Genomic DNA, 10,039 nt, shown 5'->3' on the forward strand with positions numbered 1-10,039 from the left:
AAAGTGATCTTAGCTACATGTTACAAGGTGTACTCATTTTTGAAAAACACCAGAAAATGACTCAGGCTGTTAAGGGCTGGCAGTTTTGATTGATTGTTGTGCAGACACTGTGTTGATTGTTGCCTGTTGTGCCGTTCCTGTGGCTCCCAGCAGCCACTGCTTTCATCTCACCCCGGCTAAACTCTTCCAACCAGTGATGAGTAATTACTAAGTTCATTAGCAACGCTTGTGGCCTAGAGATTTATTAAAACAAGATTTGTCATCAACTCCATCCACTGATTTTGAATATTCTGACTACATTTGGTATTCAAGCAGGTTATCTTCTCTGTGTGATACATGATTTTTACAGCCAAAATAACTGGTTTGGGAAATTGAGAAGGCAAAGGTTAAAATGCCCTGATGCAGTGTCCAGTGTCAGAGGTCCCCTTCCAAATTCTTACATTTAAGAAAATGAAAGCAAAGCATATTTGGATTTTTTTAGTTGCTGTGAATAATTTTTCATTAGACTTTTAAATGAATTTGTTTTGTCTGTGATAATAACAAAAATTCCATTCATAATGCAAAACGTTTTGCTTTCCATTTGCTTCACTAGCTGCAGCCAAGACTGAAGATTTGTGACTTTAGAGCATTTAAAAAAACAAACTCACTAACCTTAAAACTACAGTTAAGATATAATATGTGATGTGATGATATGGTCATCTATAAAGCAATTTAATAAATACAGTTGGACCCAAGTTCAAGTTTAGGATCAGGGTGGGTGGGGGTGGGTAGGGGTTCAGAAAACCAAGTAAAACCTCAGTGAAGACAAAATGATACCACCCGTCCCTCAGCCAGAGACCTTTCCTCCCCAGCTGTTGTGAAGTGAAAGAGCCACAAGCTATCTCAGTGCAATGTCCAAGTAATTTTTCTTTAATAGGAAAATTGTTACTTATTGATCTGCACTTTGTAAAGCCTTCCAGCAAAGCTCCAATCACCACAGCTGTCAAAACCATGAAAATACACTCCGTTCCTTTGCGATTTGATGCCACACTGATTCCCATTACTGGCACATTTCCAATGTTAATTACCTTCAACATAACATCATCTCCCTCAAAAGAGTCTCATACAGGCCACTCATGTCCCACCAGAGGACAGCGGGAGGTAAGACTGATAGGCCGAGTGTGGAGATATCGTGCTTTGCCTGTCTGGAGCTTGTGTTGAATCTGTTCACCACCGAGTCTGGCCATTAGGCACCATGATGGGCTTTTCTTTTCCAGACCATTTCCCATGGTCAAAATAGCATAAAAACACCATTTTGGTTCAATAGCAAAGACTTCAACTGAATAATCACAAGGGTGAAACTGTAACTATTACAGAGGCACCTCTGGGATAACCATACATAACAGGGGTGTCAAAAACACTGTAGGTTTTCTGGAGGGCAAAGTGTTTAAAGTGTATGCTGTTGGCTCTTGCTCCAACATCTGCTTTTAATTACTCAATTAGCGCAATCATTTAGTCTCCTTGACATTCATCCAAATGGCAAATCATAGCCGGAAGTTGTTCAGTTCAAACAGAGCGTTAAGAAGAGTCATGAAAAATGCATACACGATAATGTATATGGATACTTAACTAATTGAACCAATTAAAGGGAGGGAACTGGTTTGAGTGAGAACAGCGCCGACATTGCCCTCCGGGAAGAAGCCTTGACACTTCTGATCTACAGCCTCCCCTCTGCCTATTCACAGACCTGGGCCTGAGGTCATATTTCAGCAGACAAAAGGCTTTTGACTTCAGTAGTACAGCAACAATGAACCAAAAAAAAATTTAAAAGCCATGCAGATTGAAGGGTGTATATGGAGTATCACACAAGCCATTATAACAGAAAGTAATAACCACTTCTGGTTCTCAAGAAAATGGTTGAACATTGAGTCTGTCCTCAGACACTAAAGAGAAAAGTGTGTGAAAGCATGTATATGTCTCATCTCTATGCAGGTCAAGGCCACTGATCCCACTGTGGTGAGATACCAAAACTCTAGTATAATCTTTTCTTTGTTTGTACTCTCAGGACTTTTGTTTATGCAGTAAGTGTCATATTGAGACTCCTCCCTCTGATGCGAATGTATTTCAGCTCACACATACCAACAGATCAACCTGAGGGTTCAATGAATATCAGCTCGCTTTAAGACGAGCCATCTTACTTCCCAAAGTTAAACCAATGCAATCCCCCCACCACAAAAAAAAGAATGATTGTACCCCTGCGGTGGTGATTTCCTGCATGCTATGGATGCATAAATAAACATAGGCATAAATACACAGAGGACACTGACTGGGACTAGCCGGCCAAGTGGGGCAGCTGTTATTAAAAGGGCTATTTATCACTGTCACCCCTCTCAGGTTCCATCCTTCTCTGCCCTCCAGCGATGTCACTAGGCCGCACAGGAACAATGTGGCTCATCCAAACCAAACCTTCCCCCTCTATCATGTATACACAAACACATGCAAACACACACCAGCTACACATACACAAAGTAAACATGTATAGCTTTGCCTGCCTGCATGTGTGTCGTGTGCAGAAACTGGAATCGAGTTCTCGTTTGATGACTTGGCTGAAACGGACACAAAAACAAGAACCTCGCTCCTTTCGATTTCAGTAAAATACCTACAACACAGCCACACTGCACACACCGTTCATTTTCCGCTCTGTTACTTTATTGATTGTGACCACAATTATCCACTTTTCTGAAGCACTGCATTAAGTGAATTCCCCCTTTGTTGGACAATAAGTACAGAGGGTTGCCTAAGTCATGCTATTCCTCAGCCTGAGGGGACAGACTACTTCTCCTGCACCCTCATCATCATTAGCAAGCCCAGATAAAAACACACCTCAATTAGTCCACCTCTGCTGTGGGAGCCACATCAAGTGAGGCAGATGCTTCCAACTGACCTGTGCTATAACTCCATTTACAGCAGCTCGCACCAATTCACACTGAGGGCCAAAGATTACATTATCGAACAATCATGTACTGCTTAAAAGTGTCCACATTCAAAGGGGGTCTTCAGTTTAATTAAATCCCTAAATGGTCGGTGTTTAGTGAAAGAAAACAGTATCATACAAAAGAACATGAGGACAATATGTACAATGCACAGTCAGCATGTTGTACTGTATATAGTCAGCGAGAGTCTCACTATGAAAGCACCTCTAGAGTTATTTTTTACTTTGGCATAACTACAAAACATGCATCCGGTTATGTTGGAAATAGACACATTAGTGAACATTTGCTATAACATGGACAGGGAATTTTCTTAGGGCTGCAGCTAACAGTCAATTAAGTTTTGATTAACTTGATGATTATTTTTACAATTGATAACCTGGTCTTGGACATGTTAAAAACATCCCAGAGTGCAATCTGACATATTCAAGTGTCTTGTTTGGTCAGATGACAAGCTAAAAACCCCAAAATTCTGTCTGGTGGTTTGTATTCTGTTTAATGTGATATAAGACACAAAATCCAACAAAGGCTGAGAAGCTGGAACCTGAGTTGGAATTGCAAATGACTGGAAAGGATTAATCACTTGCAGTTGCAGATTTATTTTTATTTTCTGTTAACTAATCAACCAATCGTTTCAGATCTACATCATGTGGTTTATTTTGGATTTCCTGTCTACATCCACCTAGCACGAAGCAGCTTTTCAATTCAGAGCCCACTTGTCTACTTTCATCTAAGTTTAGTGGTCTACACCACCTATAAACCTCTCTCTCTCTATCACACACACACACACACACACACAGCGATCCACTCGCGAATTAATGCGCGATTAATGAAGTGCTTACTTAACCAGTTTAAACCCTTAATTTCTATTAATTCAACATAATAGAGGCCCTCTCTGCCAGAATTAACAACACTCCAGCAGAAATGTTCAAAGCCTCTGCAGGCCGGAAAGAGTCAAGCCAGCAAATTCCATATTCTTTGATAAATATGTAACAGTATGTATATCACTGTTAAAATGCATAACCCTCATGTAAGACCCCTATCAAGTCTGCTTTACACCTGTATTACATTTCTCCCTCAATCAGCAGCTTTTCTGAGACACCGCTCTCCCACGAGGAGCAGAAACCATTACAAGGGACTGCAGCTCATTTGCAGAAAGATTGGAGATCATGCTGCATCAAAAAGTATGTGAAGCATTTCTGAGAACAAAATTGATTTATTCCATTTCTATGTTGGTATGCAGCATCAGTATCAGTGTATTTAATGTAGCTCCCCAGTCTAGCATTGAGTGGCTATGCAGTTTGCTGCTTATTGTGCAAGCAAGAAGCAGGGAAATCAAACCACACACGGGGCCGGTTCTGGCACAAAATTAAGGTACATGCAGTATTTATTTATATAACATATTTTGTCTTGAACCGAAGGATAAAACATATATGCACTGTGACAAATTATATCAGCCAAACAAAACCAAGCTCTGTGCTCTTTTTCTCAGATCCACTGACACCGCTTTGTTTAAGCTACAAAGACATTATGCTGTTTGTTGGTGAAATAAAAGGCATAAGTAAATAAATAAATATTTCTGAATATTTCAATTTTGACTGAGGAAAAACAGATCAAGCAGAGCCCGTGGCTAGAGGAGCCTGACTGCATGCTGGTGGGGGGTAAAAGACAGCCTGGGGGTGTGGAGGGCGTCTGTTTTTTAATGAGCTGAAACTTTAAATACTGCATAATATATAATAAAAATGGATAGTTCATTTAACTCTCCCGACAAGTCGTGGAAAGACTATTAAAATCCATTACTCTCCTAATGTCAACAGAGTAAGCATTAAGTATGAATGAAGTGAACATGATACCACATCATCAGCAAGAAAGGGAAACAAAACAATAATCAACTTCAGCTGAAAGAAAAACAGGATTTGAGCAGAAAGTTAAGCGCACAAGCTCAAGGGCATCAACTAAACAATAATATAGTAAACTATATAAATTTGGATCCACTCTAAGAATACAAAATAAACATGTTTATCATAAATCAGACTATAAGGAATATTGACAAAATTGTCCAGAATTTTGATCTGCTGCATCCTGCTCCTGAGTGGTCCTGAACTACAAAAGCCAGAGTGGATGAGTGACAGACATTTCAGCCACCCACTGACAGCAGCTTTGGCAACACTGATTGGCACAGCAGGCATGGAGTTTCACTGTTCCCCCTCCCCCTACACACACACACACACACACACACACATACCAATATATATACAACACGTCATAAAGACAAAGAAGGGAGGGGGATGTAAAGAAAAGAATTATGGTGCCCCTTGTCATCCCTTGGGTGAAGAAATACACCATAATAGATTTTTAATGGCTTCAGCGGGCTATCGTCCCTCCAAAAGAAAAAAGGAAAAGGTCGTGATTCAAGTGTCAATGACAAGAGGTCAGCAGTTATTAACTACAGAAAAAGTGTTTTTACATCAACAAAACAAAAATTTCTGATACGTCTCACTCCGCTTAAGTATTACGCTGCGTATGTCTGCAACTAAAGACATTTCTAGCAGAGTAATGAGCTTCATGCTATCAGTTGTCACTTGGCAATTCAAAAAGTGCCATCTCACAGTGAACATTGTGACAATGTCGGCTGACACGTCTGCATTGAGATGTAATTCCAGTGTGATCCTTAAAGTGATCTGAGTGATGACTCTCGTACCCCTGCTGCTCGTGGAGCAAGCACTGAGACGGTGCTGGTGGCCAATCCAGAGGCTTAATAATGATAACCTCACCAGTATTAGCTGCAGGGGTTGTACACACAATAATTGTTTCTGCCAAGCAATATATCTGTATGACAGAGGAAAAAAACTGGTGTGACTTTCCCGCTAAATAATTGATTTAAGAATCAGCCGCATCACCTATTTCAAGGAGATGAACATGGTTTGCACTATTTTTTAATTTTTTTTTCTTGCACTGAAGAAAATGGAACTTAATAGCTAATTAGAAGATAATTACAAGTCTCTGCAAGTTGATTAGCAATTTCACTGTTGAACATTAACAATTTCCAGCAACACTACACTCAATTTTAGCACTTGTTTTGCTTTACTTACCTAAATTCTAAACAGTACAAGTATTTAAAGATTTCACCTTGACAAAACTTATTACCAGCTTCAGCATGCAATTAAACTTGCCAAACAGGCATTAATTCTTTGTTCATTACCACATTAGATGTGTGCTGGGTAATTTAGAGAATTCAATACAGGACAAGACTACCACGACTATTAAAAGGCATCAATCGTGCACCAAACGCTGATATGTTTTGTTAGTTTACAGCAGCTCATTTGCAGTCCAGATACCCTAAACCTGCACTGGTGGTGACTGAGGCTCCATGTGTAATGCTAAGCCTCCACCCGCGCTGGATGGGGCGCCCTCCACTGCAGTTTAGTGTGACTCAAAGGTGAAGCCCTGAAAACGAATACAATGCACTCACATGCTCCACAGTTTAGATTTCACTGACTCACATCACCCTGTAACAGCCGCACAAAGCTGCAGTCAGTTGCAACCCTACGCAATTGTGTCTGGCTGTACGGCGGTATCAATGCAACGCACGGGTCAAAGGGTCAATGAGTAATTAAGACATGGTTGCCTGAGCATTCCCCATGCACACTTTCAGTGCTGATGAAAGCCTGGAAATGAAAGGCGAGGGGGATTTCAGTGCAGCCTGATACTATGGATCAGATTACCATAAGTGTGCCTAAATGTTCCTCGTTGGAGGCAATTAGTATGATTAACAGATACTGTGGCGTCATCACACAGTTTAAGAGGATTCTGCACATGAATTCTGCATCAGGTTTAGAAATTTTGTACACGACAAACGTTGACAGCATTCTTTGAAATGTGGTTGAGGGATTGAGTCAATTCAAGTACATCCATGGACATTTATTATCTGTTTGAGGTCTCATTCATTCAGTTGTGTGTTTGCCTCAGTAACGCAAGTTTTCCTTTATTTTTTGGGAGGAAAGCGGTGATGCTGTTGCTAGAATAACTGGTGGTTAGGCCTAGAAGCTTCCCCAGAGCTGTTAAAGCAATAACCCCCCTACAGTGAAACACTCATACACATAGTCTGGCACTAGTGCACTTTGTTTTATCTACCTCACTCTGTATTCTGCATTTTGTACTTTGTATTTTATATTTTTATATATTTTTTTTTTCTAAGGTGTGCAATTTTTTATTTTTCCTATTTATAAGTGTGTTTTGAAGCTGAGAATCTGCACAAAATTTCGTTATGCTTGCATAATGACAAATAAAGACTCTTGAATCTTGAATCTTGAATCTAGAAATGATTGCGCACGCTCATCTGAAGACCCTGAGGAAGAAACATTTAACAATTTTTGATATTCTTTAATATTAAATTTAATCACTCACTTAAATGTTCTTGCAAGGGAAGAGGAACTTTTACAAAACAGGACACTGGTGAAGGGTTTGCACATCGTGAACAGCATGTGGGCCGATACTGTTGACTTCAAGTGCAAAGAAGGTCAGAAGGTGCATTGATTTACATGTGCAACACGAAATTATTCGTTCGCCTTCATTGTTGCTAAAAATGAAGAGGCCAAGGCCAGAAAATTGAGGTCGCTGATAAATGCTATTAGTAGGATGTGCTGAGGGGTGAAGAAATCAATATGGCAGTTTGTCAACCCGCCTCTCAGAGGCAGCAGAAGGAAGTGTGCCCTGTCAGCAAAGCACATTACCAGAAATCAAAGGCCGGAGAGGGCCTGAAGGGAGGGATGTAGATGTCTCTGTACAAAGGCCACACTTTGGTAATTAAAACCTATTTTATCAGACCTGTCTTGTCACTGGGTTTTCTTCTAACACTATTGACTATGTGTTGCATGGAGAGTGATCACTAATTTACCTTTAAATGAATGAGCAGGGGTTATTTGAATTCCTGCATCTATCACACAAAATGAAGCAAAAGACATGGAATTAACAAATAAATTATGCCACTTGGTATCACATGAATTATTAATATTTGTTAAGACTTGATCGTTGAAGAAAGTGTTGTCTTTTATTTAGCATCACATCTTCTTAAAGTTCATCGGTAGAAGGCGGCTCCTTATGACCAGCACAGGCGTCTGGATCATAAAGCATAAAACACACAAAAACCATTGCACTCTTGCATATACTTTAATATTTGCTGCAAAAATATATTTTTACAGTGTATTTACTTCAATGACACGTGCAGGATTATACAGTGTTGCTCACAAACCCTGCTGTGAAGACAGCCAGGAAAAGAAGCATTGTTAAATAGTCTATTCTTGTAGAAATCCTAAGCTTTGCATTAAATTTTAATGAAAAGTTAGCTTTCCGAAACAAACAATGTCAGGATTGTATGTCAGCATAATGACATGCATAACTGACTCCTCTACTGCAACTTTTAAATCTTAAATAATTAAACACAAATGAACCAAGTGTGCAGTCGGACAAGAGGACCACTAAAAGCACACAAATGGCACTTTTGTCAATAGGACCACCAGATCATCACCTCGGGATCTGTTGTGAATAAAGCAGCTTGGCAGGCAAGTTTCTTGAAAATACATTAAAAACAGAGTTTTCTTCACGGTTTAGTACTGTGCACCTTCATCTTCTTTGTAGGCGAAATAGACTGTGACAGGTCCAGCACTTGTTTGCACTGTTTCTGCAGCTCCTACCACCATCCAGCAACCAATGCCATAGGCCAAACAAGGGATGCCTGCAATCAAAGGACACAATGATTAAGTGGTATCCGCGGGTTTTTTTTCTTAAACACAAAATTAAATGTATATACAAATAAGGTAGAACATAAAATGCATTTACTAACCTAGATTAACAACTTTCAACATAGTAAAAAACTTGTTCTCGAAGTCCAGGTTCTGCGGAGGCGCTTTGGTACAGTGATATTTTATAAAGGGGAAGCAACCTGTTCTCAGTATTTGATAGTTGGATTCCTGGACTCTCCGGTTAAAGTTGGACAGTCCAAACTGGTCATTGTGGACGGAGCTGTAGCGGACGCAGTATGAAGTCCACGGCGGGAGTTTACGCTGCAGCAGGTGGCAGGTCAACACCTCTGAGGCAGCCGGCCGCGGACCAGACCTGCCAAACGTGCTCGGGAACAGGGCGACCCTTACAAAGATGCTGTGTATCTTCCTCAAAAACTCCTTCATGACTTCTGCAGAAGTCATAATGCTTCACCTTTGCTGCACTTCTTTTATCATCCGGACTGCATGTAAATTATTCACAGCCAGAGTGCTGACTAGATTAAATGTACCGACATTTTATATGAGCTAGTGTGCGTCCTTCGAAGCAGATTAGAAATACGGACGGTGTTTCACAGAGACAGTTTACACAGCAACTAACGACAGGCTAAGAGTTAGCATACAGGTCAGTTCCTGCGTGTGAGCTAAAATAAGTTATTCCGAAGATATTCTGTTAGAAACAAGGACAGCACCGGATAAACATGCTGAAAACACAAACACAACTACGCTTAAACAGCTATAAAACCTGTGAAAAGTGCATCTCTATGCCGGTTACGTGCTGTTGTGTTTGTTCTGACCTGGTACTCCCGCACAAGTCTTCCGTCTGGAAACGGCGCGTTGCAAAATGGTTCCTCTTTAACAGAATTAGCAGCTACTGCCTACGTTTAATTTATTTCAATTTATTTCTCACCTTTTCACCTGATATTAAACATGTGTCCTCTGTTCACTATACGCGCATCAGACCACCTTATAAAATAAAGATATTCTGTCTTTTATAATTGTAGAAATTATTCACGTCACCTCAGTGTGGTGTAGATGTAATGAATGACGTGTTGCTGAAAATATGCCGATTTTCCAATGTGATTTTTCATTTGCGTTTAAATTCAAGCACATTTCTGAGGATAACGACGCCATAACATGACCAACACTGACACCAGTGATACACTGAAAATTTTGCTGGGTTCCTGATTACATGAACACCACATGTAACACGCGCTCGTTTAAGTAGAAACTGGATCTTAAAGACACTGCAGCTTTTGCACAAATACTGAAAATTTTGGTCTTTTATCGACC

The 10,039-nt window shown here is 40.2% G+C and overlaps 1 protein-coding gene across 1 annotated transcript; it reads right to left on the reverse strand.

The window, feature by feature from the left end:
* Positions 1-8,120: 8,120 nt before the first annotated feature.
* c7h15orf61 (chromosome 7 C15orf61 homolog) lies at positions 8,121-9,585 on the reverse strand. The gene is made up of 2 exons (XM_046395337.1): positions 8,812-9,585; positions 8,121-8,703 (listed from the first exon to the last, which is right to left on the reverse strand). The coding sequence occupies exons 1-2, from the start codon at positions 9,170-9,172 to the stop codon at positions 8,576-8,578; spliced, it is 489 nt and encodes a 162-aa protein (XP_046251293.1). The 5' UTR covers positions 9,173-9,585; the 3' UTR covers positions 8,121-8,575.
* Positions 9,586-10,039: the final 454 nt, after the last annotated feature.

Source organism: Scatophagus argus, chromosome 7 (genome assembly GCF_020382885.2).
Source record: "Scatophagus argus isolate fScaArg1 chromosome 7, fScaArg1.pri, whole genome shotgun sequence".
Classification (NCBI taxonomy): domain Eukaryota; kingdom Metazoa; phylum Chordata; class Actinopteri; family Scatophagidae; genus Scatophagus; species Scatophagus argus.